This window comes from Phoca vitulina, unplaced genomic scaffold, assembly GCF_004348235.1.
Source record: "Phoca vitulina isolate PV1807 unplaced genomic scaffold, GSC_HSeal_1.0 scaffold7, whole genome shotgun sequence".
Taxonomy (NCBI): domain Eukaryota; kingdom Metazoa; phylum Chordata; class Mammalia; order Carnivora; family Phocidae; genus Phoca; species Phoca vitulina.
This window is the reverse complement of record NW_022589710.1, coordinates 60,641,747-60,660,307: the sequence shown is the minus strand read 5'-3', so window position 1 is coordinate 60,660,307 and position 18,561 is coordinate 60,641,747. Positions and strand designations below refer to the sequence as shown.

Here is an 18,561-nt window from a genome sequence, read left to right as displayed (position 1 = left end):
TCAAAATGTCCATAACGGTATTTCTAGGTGGGGTGAGTATAGGTGATCTTCATTTTCTTCTGTCTGTCCGGTCTAAATGTTCTACATTGAACATTGATCAGTTTTCCATAAATTATTTAAAACAATACATGTAATTATTTAAAAACAATTGTGACTTATTCCGAACAATAAATACAATTATTTAAAACAGTAAATACAGGGCGCCTGGGTGGCTCTGTCAGTTAAGCGTCTGCCTTCGGCTCAGGTCATGATCTCCGGGTCCTGGGATCGAGCTCTGCATTGGGCTCCCTGCTCAGTTGGGAGTCTGCTTCTCCCTCTCCCTCTGCCCCTCCCCCCTGCTCGTGCGCACGCGCATTCTCTCTCTCCTAAGTAAATAAAATCCTTTTTTTTTAAATCTTAAAAATAAATAAATAAAACAGTAAATAAAAACTGGGAAAAAAGTTGCTTTCATCTCAGGGCCCTTGGATACAGGATCTCTCTGGAAAAATGGTCAAGGTTATGGAAATTACTCCATCCAAACCTCACAGTGTATCAGTATTCCCAAATCCCAGTTGCAAGGAGGTGGGAGGGGGCTGTGACTTGAGGCAAGTCATTGGACCTCTCGGTGGCCCCTGGTTTCTCCCCTGTGGGGAGGGGGAGGGTGTGTGTGGTGTCTGGCACAGACCTATGCCGTCAGCCCCTCCAAGCATGCCACGGACCCAGGGAGCTTTGGCAAGGGTGGGGAGCGGATGAAGATTATTGTCCCCTGGAAGATGAGGAGCCTGAGGTCCAGAGGCTGGAATCTGAGGCCCAGGGGGACCTGGCTTTCATTGCATCCATGCCTACGCCCCCATGCCTGATAGCCAGGAACCCTCCTGAGCCGTGCTCTCACCCTGCCTAATGGACCTGCCCTGGGAGAAAGCAAGACTTGTAAGTGCTCTCTGTCCCGTGGGCGTCCCTAGAGAGAGCGGACTGTCCCCGCAGAATGATAAACGTCTGCTTAAAATTGGCAGAGACTTGTCACCTCTCTGAACCAAGGGATGAGTCAGAGCTGACCTCTCCCCAGCACAAGGGCCTGCCCAGATCTGTTGGGAAGACACACAGCCTGTGGTTTTGCTGCTCGCAAGGTGGTTGTTGACAAATCCCAGGCTTTGTTTTTCATGAAAAGCAAAGTGAATCCTTTTAAAAATTAAGACTTCATTCTTTAGAGCAATTTTAATTTGTAGAGAACTGAGCAGAGAGTACAGGGGCTCCCATAGAGCTCCGGCCTCCACCGTCTCCCAGAGTCTCCCCCAGTAACATCTCACGTCAGTGGGGTCCATTTGGTACGATCCATGAGCCACTGTTGTGACCTTATTTGTACCCGAAGCCCACTGTTTACAGTTTCTTTTCTTGTCGTTGTGGTAAAACACACATCACATAGAATTTACCATTTTAACCACTTTTAAGTGTGCAGCGAAGAGGTGCCAAGGACTTTTCACACTGCTGGGCAACCATCACTACCGTTTATCTCCCAAACTGAAACTCTGTGCCCACGAAACAGTGGCTGGCCCTCCCCACCTCCGGCCCCACGTAAGGTTCGCGTCTGCTGGTGAATCATTCCTGGGGTTCACAAAACCCGTGTGTTTGGACAAACGTGGAAGGACCTGTAGCCCCCGTGACACATCACAGAGACTAGTTTTGCTGCCCTAAACCTTGCCTGGGCCGCACCTAGTCATACCCCTCGTCTTACCTACCCTCTGGCAACCACGAATATTTTCACCGTCCCTGGAATTTTGTTTTTTCCAGAAAGGCATATAATTGCAATTGGTACAGGGTGTAACTTTTTCAGAGTGGCTTCTGCAACTCAGCACACGCACTTAAGGGTCCTGGTGGCACAACAGCTCATTTCTTTTTAGCCTCGAATACTATTCTGTTGTCTGGATGCACCCCAGTTTGTTTATCCCCAAATGAGGAATTTTTCATGATAAAAAAAATTGTATGCTAACTTTTGGAAATGGGGAAAAACCAAGAGAGAAGGGAGAAAAACAATCCCCATGTCATCCTATGCCTGGAAACCACTCTGTTAGCATTCCACTGTGTGTGTGTGTGTGTGTGTGTGTGTGTGTGTGTGTGTGTGTGTACGGACGTCTTTTTGGGTTTGACATAGCATGGTGCATAACATTTTTATTCCTCTTTTCCCCCATTAATTGTAACTTAGCTCTCTTCACGTTGCAAGTGGTCTACAAGCATCTCTTCTTGCGCATTGTTTGAAGAGTCTGCAGTATTTTCCCTCGACTGGGGGTGTCACAATTTCTTAATCATGCCTCTGTGTCTCAACTTGTGATGGTTTTCAATTTTGTGCTGATGTTAATAAGTCTATCTTGAGCTGTTGGTGCTTAAATAATTGTATAGGTTTGCCCCCCACTTACTAAGAAGTGGAGTTGCTAAGTCAGAGTTTGAACATCTTTAAGATATCCCAGAGGTTTCCTTCTTTTTTCTTTTTAGTGTATTTTTATTGTGATTAAAAAACACATAAAATTTGGGGCACCTGGTTGGCTCTGTCGGTGGGGCTTGTGACTCTTGAAATCGGAGTTGGAAGTCTGAGCCCCACGTTGGGTGTAGAGATTACTTAAAAATAAAATCTTAAAAAAACATAAAATTTACCATCTTAATTTTTTTTTTAAAGATTTTATTTTATTTATTTGAAATAGAGAGAGAGCACAAGAGGGGGTAGGGTGAGAGGGAGAAGCAGACTCCCTGCTGAGCAGGGAGCCCGAAGTGGAGCTCGATCCCAGGACTCCGGGATCATGACCTGAGCTGAAGGCAGTCGCTTAACCAACTGAGCCACCCAGGCACCCACCATCTTAATTTTTAAGTGTACAGTTCAATAGTGTTAAGTATATGTCCATTGTTGTGAGAAAATCTCCAGAACCTTTTCATCTTGCAGATCTAAAACTCTACCCACTGAACAACAGCTCCCCATTCCTCCTGCCCCTTAGCCCCTGGAAACTACCATTCTACTCTCTGTCTCTATGAGTTTGATTATCTTAGACACCACATAGAAGTGGAATCACACAGTATTTGATTTGGTGACTGGCTTATTTCACTTAGCATCACGTCCTCAAGATTCATTCATGTTGTTCCTTTTTAAGGCTGGATAATATTCCCTTGTATATGGATACAGGGCATTTTGCTTATCCATTCATTCGACGATGGACATTTGGGTGGACTCTACCTTTTAGCTATTGTGAATAATGCTGCTACGAATAAATAGCAATGAACATATGAACAATATCTGTTTGAGTCCCTGCTTTTAATTCTTTCAGGTATATGCCCAGAAGTGGGACTGCTGGATCAGATTTTTAATTTCTGGAGGAACTTCCATCCTGTTTGCCATAGTGGTTACACTGGTTACATTCCCAGCAACTGTGTTAATCCTTCTGATTTCTCCACATCCTTGTCAACACTTGCTCTTATCTGTTTTTGTTTTAAATTTCTTTTAAGAGCCCCAAAGGGATCATCTGGTCAGTGGCTCCCAAAGGTCATGACTTCCTTTTTTTTTTTTTTTTCTTAAGATTTTATTTATGTTTCTGTCAGAGAGAGAGACAGAGCACAAGCAGGGGAGCGGGCAGCAGAGGGAGAAGCAGGCTCCCCACTGAGCAAGGAGCCCAATGCGGGACTCGATCCCTAGATCCTGGGATCATGACCTGAGCCGAAGGCAGACGTTTAAATGACTGAGCCACCCAGGCGCCCCAGGTCATGACTTTTATTTGAGCTCATGTTTCAAGAGATGTTTGTCTCACAAACACACTTTACCAAGAATTCGTTCTTTTCTTGTCTCTACCTTTTGGTCCGGCATGTCCAAGTCTGGAGATTTCCCTGGGAATCGACTGCTGGCTGTCTTCCCAGTTCCATGCCCCCTTCTTCCTGGGTAAGCTTCCAGCTAGATATATTTCCTGCAGCCAGCTGGGGCCATGACTGGGGTCTCCATTGCAATGGGCCCAGAAGTGACCCACACAACTTCCGCTCTTGGCTGTTTAAAAGCCTTGTTTGCCCTGGGCTTTCTCTCTTTCTCCCTCCTGCAAACACAGCACAGGACAGTGGCCAAGGGGATGGTGGGATTCTGTCCTGTCATCCAGGGTCTCTTTGTAACAGCATTTGACCTGGTCACCAACTACTACAACCCTACAGCACACCCCCTGTGGTATTTGTCGTCCCCTTAGTGTCCTTCCCTGGGGCATTGTTTGTAATAGCAGAAGACTGGAAGTGACCTAAGGGCCCACTAGCAGGTGACTGGCTAAAGAAATGGAGACACATCTGTCCAGTGAGATTCCATGCAGTTGTTGAAAAAATGAGGAAGTTAAAAAAATTGTTTTTAATAGATTTTATTTTTTTAAAAGATTTTATTCATTTATTTGAGAGAGAGAGGGCACAAGTAGAGGGGAGAGGCAGAGGGAGAAGCAGACTCCCCGCTGAGCAGAGAGCCCGATGCGGGGCTCGATCCCAGGACCCTGGGATCGTGACCTGAGCTGAAGGCAGACGCTTAACGAACTGAGCCACCCAGGCGCCCTAGACTTATTTTTTATTTTTATTATTTTTTTAGACTTTATTTTTTAGAGCAATTTTAGGTTCATAGCAAAATTGAGCCAAAGATACAGAGATTTCCCACAGAGGCCCTCCCCCTACATGCACAGCCACCCCCACTGTCAACGCCTCTGCGGAGTGGTGTGCTGATTACAGCTGATGAACCTACACTGGCGGGTGCTCACCCAAAGCCCAGAGTTTACATTAGGATTCACTCTTGGTGGTGTCCACTCTGTGGTTTGGACAAATGTAAAATGACATGCCTCCATCATGATAGTATGATCCAGAATAGTTTCAGTGCCCTAAAGAAACGCTTTATTATTTGGGGGGAACGAAAGGCAAGAATTAAAACAGTGCACGTGACCCTTGAACAACACGGGGATTAGGGAAGCTGACCCCGCCCCCCATGCGGTCAAGAATGCATGTATGACTTTTGACTCCTCAAAAACCTAACTACTAATAGCCTACTGTTGACCAGAAGCCTTGCTGATAATGAACAATTAACGCATATTTTGGATGTTACATGTATTATATACTGTATTCTTATAATAAAGTAACCTAGATGTTATTAAGAAAATAATAAAGAAAACACATTTGCAGTACTGTATTTATCGAAAAAAATCCATGTATAAGTGGACCCGCACAATTCAAACCCGTGTTGTTTAAAGGTCAACATGTATATGCTAACATTTGTGTTGTTTTTTTTTTAAAGTGGGAGACGACAGAGTGCATATTTGGATTTGCTTGCATGTGCAGAACTCAACTTCTGGAAAGGCCCCACAAAAACTGGTGACAGCAGATCCTTGTCTACCCTTGGGTGGGGACAGGTGGGGGACTCAGCAGATGGGAGTCAGGGGGTGGGGGGGGAAGGAAAACTTCCAGTTTGTCTTTTCATGTGTTTTGAAGGTAGAACCACATGAATGTATTACCTATTTAGAACTTAAATAAATACAATGTAACAGTTTTAATAATCTGCTTTTCCATTTTATTGTAATTCAGAGTTGAAATATGCCCCATCCAGGCTTCTGATGTTGACTCCCTGAGCTGAAAGTTGCCATCTAAAGGCAGAGCCGCTCAGGGCTCGAGCTGCCATGTGGCCTCCACGTGCCCAGGGCGGCTGGGCCACAACCCCTCGCAGGACTCCTGTCCCTGTCTGGCCTACATCCGGCCCACTACGCCTGGGCAAGTCCCAGCCCTCCATCTGCTGCCCGAACAGGCAAGCTGCTCACCCACTTCCTGCCAACTGAGCATCCTAATTACACGTTAATACTAACTGCCTGTGACTAGAATCTTCCACAGTCATAGATGTTAACCAAAGTCAACGCCTAACGAGCCTCACCGTTAATTATCTGTGCTTGCTGCTCCAGGATTTAATTAAGCCTTGGCAGGAAAGAGCAATTCACATAGGATGAGCAGGGAAAGAGAGCTTGCAGAGATGCCCTCTTCCCATCAGGTGGCCTGGCAAAGCTGCTCCAAGTCTTCCTTCCAGACCTCCGGGATTTTCCCAGGGAACAGGCAGAGATACTGAGGAAGGGAGCTTGCATTTATCCAGTGCTGGCTGTATGCCAGGCAGAACCAGACACCGTTGCACACTCATCTAATCCCTGCAGTCGCTGTGGAAGCTGGGGCTGCACTTGATGGATGAGGAGACAGAGGCTCAGAGAGTCCCGATGACTTGCCCGGCAATTGGCAGAGCCATGTCTGAGCTGCAAGCTCAAATATTTCCACGACTCGCTGGAGGAATGGTTGGAGGAATGGTCATAATCATATTTTTTATTCTAACTTTGAACTTGTGTCGTGTTTTTTCTTTCTCCAAAGGAATCCCAGGCAGTGTTTCATCTTAGTCCCACATTCGTTTGTTAAGAAAACAAAAAGATGGGGCACCTGGGTGGCTCAGTCGGTGAAGCGTCTGCCTTCGGCTCAGGTCATGATCCTAGGGTCCTGGGATCGAGCCCGGCATCAGGGTCCCTGCTCAGCGGGGAGTCTGCTCCCCCCTCTCCCTCTGCCCCTCCCTCTGTTCGTGTGTTCTCCCTGTCTTTCTCTCTCACATGCTCTCTCTCTCAAATAAATAAAATCTTAAAGAAAAAATAAATAAAACAAAAAGCTAAAGTAGCTGAAACCTACAGAGAGTGTGACGCACACATGGCCATACACCCAGGCCTCACGCTCCCGGTGTCATGGCGGGAAGGCAATGGAATGGTGGGTAACAGGGTGGCCCTGCTCCCCGACTGCCTGGTTCCCGTCCCGGCTCCATTACTAGCGGCCGTGCGACCTTGGTCAGGTTACTTGTCCTCTCCACCAATGGTGCCTACCTGTTGGGCGGTTATAAGGACTAAATGATATTCACATCTCTCCCTAGCATGGGGCATGGCGCCTGGGGACTGTCACGGTGTCCTCAGCCTTCTTCCTTTAGAGCCACACCTCACTAGCTTGTCGCTTTTCCTTCAAAGCCACTTTGATTGTAAAAACTGGGCCCAGTGATTCGTGATTCCCTGCCCTGCCTTTTGCAACGTGACAAGAACATCAACAGCATTCACTTGGTTGCTCTTTTGCTGAGTCTTCCTGCTAACATGACCTGATTTTATAAAACACATTCAAATAATAAATATGAAAAATGTTCTTTCTGACTATACTCAACCCGACCAATAATCAAAGAAACAAATGCTCAACCAATGAGATACTGTGCTCTCTGTTGGACTTCTAGAACTGTTCTCTCTCCTTTTTTTTTTTTAAAGATTTGTTTTTATTTGAAATAGAGAGGAAGAGCAGAGGGAGAGGGACAAGCAGACTCAGCACTGAGTGTAGAGCATGACGCGGGGTTTGATCCCAGGACCCTGGGATCATGACCTGAGCCGAAGGCAGATGCTTAACCGACTGAGCCACCCAGGTACCCCATCTGTCTTTTTTATTCTAACACTGCTGGTGAGCATGCACCAGGAATTGGATTCTCTTCTGGTGGGTGGGTAAGCTGACACTCTCTGGAGAGCAATCAGCCAATTTGCAGAGAGAGTCTGAAAAGTGTCTCTACCCTTTTACCTAGTAATTCCACGCTAGGATATATTCTCAGCCACTCATTCTCAACTCAAATATATATACACACACACAGAGCTTTCCATCACTGTTATTTTGAGTGGTGAAAGGATTCTTTCTCTCCAAAACACCCTGAATGAATAGAATGGTTAAGTTGTAGTCCACCCACACAGTGGAAATATAATGAAGCAATTTAAAATGGTGGTTAGCAATTTAAAAAATTGTTATGGAAGATCCTAATGTTGAGATTGTTGTTTCTAAATCCTATCCATTGAAAAGAACCAAGGGGATTTTTGCAGAAATGGCTGATTCCAGATCCAGGGCAGGGAAAGTTTCAGGTTAGATTGGCATATCTTGGTGTGTCACAAAGCAAAGAAGTGCTCCAAAATGAATGGGGACAGGTGGACAGGACATGGGAGCTGGCTGAAAGGGGCTCCCGCCAGCCAAGTCTGGGACAATTTAAATACCAACAGGTATAGTGATGAGAGTGGATTTTATCACACTGAATGAAAAACAAAAAGAATCCATAAGTACATAGTGATCAAATTAAAAAAGAGAAGTGGAGGGAAATAAAATGGCCAGCTAACAATGGTAGAAAAAGGATGACAGATTGAGAAAAATCACCATTTTGCAATTACCAATATAAAAATTCAGACAAGGATTGTCAGTATGTTTAAAAACCACTGTTGGGGAATAGGACATTTCCATGGTCTCAAGGTACCACCTCAGAAAACATTTATTACCAAAAAAGGGGGGAAATATGTCTTTATGTTGGAGAGGAACCGTTTTAACCAAGTGATCAAATATAGCATCACCAACATGGCGTGCCTCCTGAATGACATAACACCACCTATGTAGTATTCTTCCCCAAAATATTAAACCTGAATCCAATCATGAGGAAATAGACAAATCCATACTAAAGGTAAGTGGCCCATACTCTTCAAAATAGCAGTGCACCAAAAACAAAATATATATATATATATATATATGTAATCAGTGCACAAAGGACAAATGAAGGGGAGGGAAGAGCTGTTTTAGATTAAAGGGATTGAAGAGATAGGTTAATCTGGTGCAATCTTCAATTGGATCCTGGATCAGAAAAAAACTTACAAAACAGCTTACAAAGAACATTTTCTGGACTCAGAAAAATGTGAACAGGAACTGGATATTAGGGAATATCTTTGCACAATGTTAAGTTTCTTGGATGTGTTAATGGTATTGTTAAATAGGACACTTTCTTCCTGGATCCCAGCTGAGATATCCCGGGATGAAGGGTCATGAGGTCTGCAATTTACTTTGTCATTCAGAACAAAAACAGGTAACAGGTGGGACAAAGTGTTAACAATGAGGGGATCTTGGTGAAGGGCATGTGGATATTCATTGTGTTACTTCTTCAACTTACCTGTGAGTTTAACATTTTCTGTGCTGATTTTTAGCAACATTGGCAAAAATTGCATGACAATATTGTTAGAACTGTTGGGACATCAAAGTATTATATAAAGTTGCATAGACATGTACATATACAAGTAGGCAGGTACCCACGGTGAACGGTCGTTACTTCTATCATTCAGCTTCCATTCCACCTGCTTCAACTAGCAGCACCCTTATTTACTTTTGGAGCTCACCCCTCCCTCTCTTGGTTCATGAGGTTTGGATGTGGGCCTATGAACCACATCCATCTGTCCCTGGGGATTGGTGGGCACATGTCTTCAGTTAGTCCAACCAGAGCCAATGGACATCAACCCCAGGGCTTTTGCTGGACCTATATGGTTAAAGGAGTACTCTTTTTCACAGAGGTTGTCCAGCTGATGGGATGTGTTGTCATCTTTGTTTGGGGAGTAGCTTCCTGTGAATCAAGCTGACACTGAAGAAGAACTAAGAAGGAAGGAAAAAGATACCAGTTTACAGTGTCGGAATACCTGGATTTAAACGTGCCTGAAGTTAGGTGAACCTGTCAATTTCCTTGTTGCTTATACCAGTTTGAGCTGGTGTCTGTTGCTTGCACCCAAGGAGTCCCGACCACTACAGTATGGAAATGCATAGAAAAGTGTACTAGCTTTCTATCCCAATATAACCAATTACCACAAGTCTAGTGGCTTGAAACAACACACGCTCATTGTCTCACAATTTCTGTGGGTTAGGAGTCTGGGCACAGTTCAGTGGGGTGCTCTCTTCTGGGTCTTACAAAGCTACAGTTGAGATGTTGGCCAGGGTTATGGTCTCATCTGGAGACTTGCCTGGGGGAAGAATGTACTTCCAATCTCCTTCAGCTTGTTGTCAGAATTCATTTCCTTGAGGTTGTACGACTGGGGGCCCCGGGTTTTTGCTGGCTGTTGGCTGGACATTGCCCACAGTCACTTGTGGGCTTCCTCAACAGCCACAGCCACGCATTTCATCACCAACAAGGAGAATCCAGTCTGCTAAGACAGACTCTTATATAATGTAATATAATCACAAGGCTGACATCCTATCACCTTTGCCATGTAATATCAAGAGGGTGACATCCCATCACCTTTGCCATATTCTATTGGTTAGAAGCAAGTCATGCATCCCACATGCACTTGTGAGGAAGGAATTACCCAAAACCATAGGCAGCAGGAGGTGAGAAATCACTGGAGTTCAGCTTAGGGTTTGTCTGCCACAAAGGGGGTGAGGAGAATCCACTTACCAAGTGCCACACACCATTAAACAGTTATTTACTATTTATGAGTACTAAAGCATCATGTGTATTAACCCATTTCTTCCTAATTTCACAGTGGTTGTCACTGGAAAGGGGCTGGATGGGGAGATGCTGAAAGGACACCAGAATGTTCTGTATACATTGGTGCTTGGAGTTTTTGCAATGAACATGGATTCACTGAAAACAATGATTTCAACTATACCCACTCTTTCTCCACTTCTGGATCTTTCTGCATATACACAAGGGGTGGGGGGAAAGACTGCAAGGAAACAGGCCAAAAGGTGAAGACTTATTAGTTTGGAGTGATGGGCCTATGGATGAATGATATTTTCTTCTTTATAGTTTTCTGTTTCTCACTATTAAAGGAATATTATTCTAATGATCCGGGGGAAAAGCCCAAGTGATTTGAATGGTTTTTAGGTCCAATTTTACAGTTAAAAATAAGACAAATCCTCTTTGTTTACCTTTTGCAGAAAGGCAATTTCCTGCTTGGGTGGCTGATGGAGTGTCTGCTCCTGGAGCTCGGAGAAATAAATCAGATGGCAGCAGGGAACACACACCTGCTTCCTTTCATGCTGATAAAGAACAATTAACTCTCATCAGAACATATCTGGCTTTGCCCCAGGACTAAGTGTTATTTGAAAAAATATGGCAGGTTTTCTCCAGCGACTAAAAGCTCTTGGAAGGTTCTAGCCAAGATGGGAAATGGAAGACTCGATACCAGACAGATTTGGTAAGGGGACATGTTCAGTGACCAAAGAGTTTAACCCCATGGCTGTATGAAAACAAACAAGCAAAAGATTCTATTTGATCTCATGTTTGTAATTACTTGGGAGGACCTTGACAGGTCTCCGAACTCATTTGCTTGCAGGTAGAATGAGAGAATTGGATATGGAGGACCTTCTATCAGAGCCAACTGACCAGACCACCCCCGTGGTCAAAACCAATAAAACACAAACACCAAAGTTGGGGCTAAGCTTGCTGCAGCAAGGGAGAATATGGCTCAGGAGCCCATCCACAGGGGAGATGAGAGGGCCTTCTCAAGGGCTTGGGCTTGTGTTGGATGATGGTGAGGGCATGAAAGAATCGGAGCAGTTCTGGGATTGGATGGTATCAAGAAGCAGGAGTGATTTTGTGACTGAGTAGCTCAGTTTAAGTAGACAGTCTAGAAGGGGAGTTAAAATGGGGTTTGAGTGCGTATCTGTGATACAGCAACGGCTCAGAGAGGAACAGTGCTTGTCGAAGAGGGGAGCTTTAGTCATTTTTGTGCTCCCAAGAATGGCCTTGTCACCATCTTGCTCTAGGAAACATGGTCAACTGGTTGTCGGCAGGGTTGTTTCCCACTTTCTCAGTCCATCCCAACTTTAAAATAAACACACCACCCAACCAAAAAAACTAACACTTGAATACATCTTCAACTTAGGAAATGCTCTTTTTACCTATGGGGAAATTCCGTGTGATTCTTTCCCGTGTCTCCATTCTTAAAGACGTGGGAACTGAAGTCAGAGATGTTTAGTGGCTTGGCCACAGCCAGGTAAGCAAGCCGGAAAGTAGCAGCATCCAATTCTTAGCTTTGTATTTCTTCGTTGTCACACATCACTGTTCCTCCTTTGTCCTACGCACCCTCCGAGGCTCTGAAGACACCACTGACACAAGACAGGTGTATCAAGCGTGGAGTCCAGCTGGAGTGACGGAAAGTGAAGAGGCAGCTCCGTTCTGCACACTGTGATGAGTGGGGCCTGCGGTGTGCTACGGGAGCTCGTAACCGGGGCGACACCATGGATGTCTGTTGCCACTGTGACAAATGACCACAAACGTAGTGGCTTAAAACATACAAATGACTTTTTACAGTTCTGGAGGTCAGGAGTCTGAAAGGGGTCTCACTGGGCTAATATCAAGGCCTTGGCAGAGCTGTGTTGCTGTGTGCAGGCTCAAGGGGAGACTCCGTTTCCTTGCTTCTCCGGCTTGGAGAGGTCGCTTGCGTTCCTCAGCTCACGGCCCCTTCCCCATCTGCAAAGCCAGCAACTAAACCCCTCTGACTTCTGCTTCTGCCACCACATCTCCTTCCGATTCTTCTACCTTCTCCTTCCATCTTCTAAGGACCGATGTAGGATTGCTGCATAATTTAGGATAATCCCCTTGTCACAATCCTTAACTTACTTGAGTCTGCAGTGTCCCTTTTACCATAACGTATTCACAGGTTCCAGGGATTAGGACATGGACATCTTTGGGGGGCCATTATCCTGCCCACTATAGGCACCCAGCATCCATCTCTTTTCTTCTTTGGGAGGGAGAGGGGAGGGAGGTGTTTAGACTTCGTAGATAAAAGTGGCATTTAAACTGACGGCAGGAGGGACAGGGGGTAAGAAGGCAAGTGTCATAAGCAGAGGGGAGGTCTGGAGGTGGAGAGGAGGCATGGTGCATTGGTGGGTACATGTCAGCAATCACTAGGTTATGTTCCCCAACAACCAACCTCCCAAGTCTCAGGGTCCCACAGAAGCAAAGACTTACTGCTCATTTAAGCTACATGTCCCCTGTGGACACACTCCATGTCTGACTGTGCTCCATGTCATCATTCCAGGACCTAGGCTGAAAGAGCAGCGCCTATCGGGGACATGCTGGGCTCATGGCAGAGGAATGAGGGGCAAACCACAAGATGATGCTCAAAGCTCTTGCTTTGGGATGACACATATCCCCTCCGCTCACATTTCACCAGCCAAAGAAGTCAGTTTATGGCCAGGGCTGACATCGGCGGGACAGGAAGTAAAATCCTCTCAAGGGAAGGGGCCGTGAATAATTGGGGAGGATCGGACTGAAACAGTCCAAGAGACTGGAGTGCAGAATAAGATGTGTGATGGGGCTTGAAGCTCAGAGGTGGTGAGGACCAGACCATGCATGGCTCCGATGTGCATCAGTTTCCCTTGTTGGGGTGCAGGCTCCATGAGGGCGGGAGCTGGGTCTCTGCCTTATGGTCCAGCCCAGTGTCTCCCAGACTTTTCTGTCCTCGTCACTCCTCTCCATGAAATCTCAGTGCCAGGTCGCCTGGTATTCACGGCACGTACACCTGGGCTTTACATACGAAAACAGTGTTTTTGCCCTCCTAAGAACCAATTTTCACCCCCTTGCTGGTGATATCGGCCCGTTAGAGAGCATGTTCTAGCCGTGATTCCGATTAAGGTTTTAATTAATTCTTGAATTCAATTGACTTATACCGTATTTGTGAGTTCAAGCAAATTGCTAGTGGCTGAAAAGTGTGCACGCACCAACCTTACTACTTTATGCAAACTTTGCCTAAGCATCACTCCTAGAAGGGAGAGGTCCAGTGGGGAAGAGAGGGAAATTTGGTATGAGGAACAAACCTAATTATATGCAGGTGTTGCTTTGCCGAACTTCCAAAAATTGAACCTGAGTATCTTTCTGCTTTCAGAAGTCTTCTCCACTGTCTTTTGGGAAAGTCCATTAAGCATGACTGAAATTTCCCTGATGATTAAAGCTCTTTACTATGCGCAGCTAGGACCAGCAGTATCCTCGGGTCACCTTTTGGTTTTGTTATTTTAAATACTTACGGCCTTTCTCCTTTTGGGGAAACCCTGGCAATCTGCCCAGTCTGAGCCCTCAGCACTGTCAACGTACCCAGCTAGTTAGTTGCTCTTTTTTGGTCTGGTTTTAGGAACCAGACGCACTGCACGAACGGGACAGATGCTGAGCGAAGGTCTCGGAGCACTAGAGGAAACGTGCAGGAGCTTGGTGCGCTGCCTGATGCAGCCAGTGAAGTTCAGTGACCATCCACTCAAGGCCAGTGATGGGCCAGGAATTGGTCTAGGTACCAAGGATACAACAGTGGATAAAAAAGGGCAGTCCTTGCCGTCTGGGGATCAGAGATGTCCAAAGACATTGGGGTTTCTGAGGTCTCACCGTGCGACAGCAGTGGTACCAGGAAGTGAGTCATCCTGCGCTTGGTCAGTCAAACCTGGGACACGTTTGTCTTCTGCTGTACTCTTGGATTTCGTTTCATTTTTGTTTGTTCTTGGCTTGAACAAACATGAGGAGTTAACAGTGAATGTGGAGACCGAGAAGTTGTGGGGGAATGCACAAATTCATTGATCTGGTGTTCTTCGTAACTACATAGGAAAATGTAGTCACCCGCCTCGGGTTCAGCCTGTCTTCACCGCAACAAAATGAAATCTATACTATTCATCATTTGCGTGTGGAGCAATTGTAGCCTGTGGATTTTTAAATACAGATTTTTTGAAGTTTTAAAATTTAGAAAAGAAATTTAAAGGAATTGGTGGTTCCAGGTCAGAGGCGGTTACTAAGGAGAAACAAAAGGATTTCACATTCCAAGTCCTTACCTCGGGCTATAGGTCGCTACCACACTGGCCGCACCGCTCTCTCTTCCCTCATTCTGCTCCAGCCACGTTGGCCTCCTTGGCCTCACCAAGCCTGCTTCCATTCCAGAGGCTTTGCCCTTATGTAAGCTATGCCCAGGAAGCCCACTGGGTTGCGCACGGCCCACCCCTGCACTCAGGCCCTGTGCCAGGGTCACTTCTGCAGAGGACTCCCCGGTCCCCTCCCCTACCTCTCTCTGTACCTTCACATTGTTCTTCCCAGCATTTATTATCAAGGGTCATGTTATGCATATGTTTGGTCTGCCTTCCCACTTAAATGTAAGCCCCACCAGGGCAGAGACTTGGTCCCTGCTACTCCCAGTTCCTAGAAGGGATTAGCACACAAGGCACTCATAATTTGAATTACTTTGTAGCCTGATTATAGCTTAAAATAAAACTTGACCACTCACTTTTTTCTTTGAGATATCTTCTATGAATAAGGCTTTGAAGGTAACACACTTGACGCTGACATGTTCTTATAAAAAAAAAAAAAAACAACTTACTTATTTTGAGGTCTTGTGTATTTGAGTCTTAGAAGTGTGAAGTTCATTTACTCTGTGTTCTTCTCACTCAGGAAAGAGTTAATAGGAATACTAGTTAAACATGTTCAGCATAACCACTAAGACATTTTTCCTCAATCATTTCTTTCCTCTGACCAATCCCAGCCTAAAGAGCCTGCCTTAGGCCGTCAGTCCCTGACTATGCTCTTTGGCTTTAACAGTTCTTTCCTTCTACTTCCATCCTACCAAGGTGCCCATACGGGCCTTTTCCAATACAGCTGGCCTCTAGCCACAGACAGCTAGCACCCAGTGAGGCATAGTCGAGTAGTTTGGGTTTTTGCCTCCACAGGGTGAGCTGGATTCTTAAGGCTTCTTAAGCTGAGGCTGGAATGCCCAGCTCCAGACAGCCTATCCCCTCCTCCACCAAACAGGCCCTTTAACATGTGTTTACAAAACCCATGCTTTTCCTTTGATGGTTTTGTTTTGTAGCAACCGAAATGATAGCTTTTGGTAAGCACAAAGTTTAGAGAAAGAGAAATATTCTTATAATAATAAAACAATCTTATTTTCTAATTGATAGCTATAAATACAAAGCAGTATAAGAGTTCTGATAATATATGTTAACATACATATATATAATGTATGTATATTATATACTCTATGTATTATATATATGTATATATATATAACGTCTTTAAATGAATACACTGGATAGAAAAGGAAAACGATTGGCTCTCATGCAATCCTTTTAATTAGGTCAAGGTTTCGTGCTGAGGATAAATGAAAGGGAACACTTTTTAAAATTCCCCAGTTGTTAGTGGCTAAGAATACTGAAACTGAAACTCAGTTAAAAAGTAACTGTAGAAAAATAATCTTGGAAACACTTTGTCAAACTATTTCCAAAGCCAAGAAAGTGCAAAGACTGAAAAAAGATTTAGAGGCATCCCTACAAAAGCCAGGAGGACACGCAGAGATGGGAAGTCTGGCAGGACACGACGATGAAGCATGTGCTGTTTTCCATTTTAAGTTACGTAACCTGGTTTTAACCATTTTCCAGAAATTTTTCCAAATTAGAAGAGAGGAAAAATCACCTTTAAAAGATATCAGTAAGACTAAACTTTTACTTTATCCTGTTTGAGATCAACCCTGGCCTCACAGCCCCACTCTGACAGGCCATCACACCCGAGTAAGAACAGTGACATAAACCCGCAGACTGAATAATGTGTCTCTACCCCCAATCTCTCATCTCTACTTTTAGCTGATGTGGCATTTCTGCCTTTTTCATTCACGCTAAGTTGAGAAAAAGCGCAAGCCTACATCAGATGACCTTCAAAACTTCATTTTCTGATGAAAAATAAGAAACATATACATTTCCTAGGGTATCAAAACTTCTGAAGAATGTATAGGTCAATTAAAGTCATAGTACAGATGTCATTAAGAACAGAAACTGGTCAGGTTTTCAGTTGGGCACCAGCAGACGTCTTCAACAACATTCCTGATAGGAAGAACTACACCCCTGCCCAAGATCTACATGTATTAATCACATGTGAAGAAAGACCACCAGTAATCAGAGGACAAAATAAGAATTCCGACATGAGGAAAAGGAAAGCCAAAAGAGACATTATACTGAATTTGAAGCAAAGAAAATGTCTCTTTTTAGAGCATAACTCTGCAATGTCTTTGCACGGAGTGTCTTAAAAGTGCAAAGGTTGATAAAACAGATTTCATTCCTAAATGCTATAAGCAGGGTTGTCTTGAGCTAACCCAAGGTACAGGCTAGAGAAAAGGAAAAGAGGAGGACAGTGAATGGGTGCGTAAGAAGCAGAGGAAGCTGGTACGGTGGGGATGGGAGGGAGAGGTGCATACAACGGAGCAGGGGCAAAGCACCAGGAATCACTTACACGTGACGCCACTGCTGATTTCTGCTCTACTCACTACAGTTCGTTTGGAAAGGTCCTATTTAATGGGGATGAGAAACTATTACTTTAAAAAAGAAAAATGCACAGTAAATTTTATTTATGTGTTTATACGAAAACTTATACCAATCAAGTCTTTAACATGTAAGAAGTAAATCCATATTTGCAAAGCTAAATATATGAAAATACAAAAGCAGACTGAATTATCAAAAAGAAAACATTTTATTTGTATCACTAAATACAATTAGTTTCCCTGATTATAACCCATAATGCGTGTCACCTAAAATAGGATGGTCTGTACAGAGGTGAACAAACCCAGCAGGTCTATGTGTATACAAATATACACTGAACCTCTGACTTCAGAAAAAGCAGAGCTGAGCTTATTAAATTATTGTCTGTCTGTTTTAGAAACTCTTACCATTTGAAGGAAATGAGAGGAAGATTTAGGTAGCAGAGTACTTGTATAATAACTTAACGAGTTAAAAGGTTGTAGTGATGAAATAACCTTGTGCACCGTTCTCAGCAATTTCAGGCAACGGGTCCTTTTGCAGATCCCAAGTCTGAAAAAAGACAACCAATCACTGAAGTAACTGGGCTCAGTTCATTTGCCATGTGGTTGGTCATGGTGCATTTCTGGTGTATAAGTCAATAGAACAATCATGACCCAGAAGTGAAGCAAAGCCTAAAGAAAGAGAAAACAATTTACAGATTAGCCAATAAATCAATCTTCACCAAAGGCCGGCTGTGTCGTATCCTGGGGGCGGGAACCATGTCTTGTCTTTGGAGTCCTGTGGTTAGCACTGGGTCTCTGCAACCTTGCAAGGGCCCAGTACCTGTTTACCGGATAAATAATGAAGACACAAACATGCAAACAAACGAGCTAAGTGCAATGGAGGGTAATGGTTTGGATACCTACACAATTCTCAGTTGAGAATTATCAAAGTCGTTAGCACATTCATAATATGCATGGGTACACATAAATAACCAATCAGGTGATTATAATGCAGAGTAGATGCCAGGATTAAAATTGCTAGATATACATGAAGTTGGTTGCAAAGGCTTTTTACAACAGAGTCATGGGGAGTGTTTTTGCAAAAGGGTTTAGCCATGATTTGGTGAAGAGGAGATGGGAAGACATTCCTGACAGGAATAATGTGTCAGGCTTCAGAGGCTGATTTAGGGTCTAGCACAGGACCTACAGTGAGGAACGTGCCCTAGCTCCCTCACGGCAGCGCTGAGTATGACACATGGCGCAGGTGTTCGTTATCATCTCCAACACCGGGAATCCACCTGTGTGGCACCTATTCTAAATCCTTCTTGATGCTGTTCAATTTGTTTCTTTTCCTCTCTCCATCCCTCACTTCTTAAAAAACTTTTTATTTGAAGGAGTAACTCTTCCCTCTAGTGGATCACATAGAAATTTCTTTCTAAGTAAAGCTTTTTTCTTTTTCAGGAAGACTGCTTGTCTTAACTCAACTAGACGTCCTCACTCAAAACAGTTA

At 44.4% G+C, this 18,561-nt stretch overlaps 1 protein-coding gene across 4 annotated transcripts in view; it reads right to left on the bottom strand.

The window, feature by feature from the left end:
- Positions 1-17,177: 17,177 nt before the first annotated feature.
- GOLGA5 (golgin A5) overlaps positions 17,178-18,561 on the bottom strand; it is a 67,472-nt gene continuing 66,088 nt past the window's right edge. For 3 of the 4 annotated variants that reach the window (XM_032405820.1, XM_032405823.1, XM_032405819.1), the window contains exon 13: positions 17,178-17,741. In XM_032405820.1, the coding sequence (XP_032261711.1) occupies positions 17,661-17,741 (81 nt within the window). In that variant the 3' untranslated portion in view covers positions 17,178-17,660. The remainder of the gene's footprint in view (positions 17,742-18,561) is intronic. The other variant, XM_032405822.1, reaches the window with a different exon arrangement.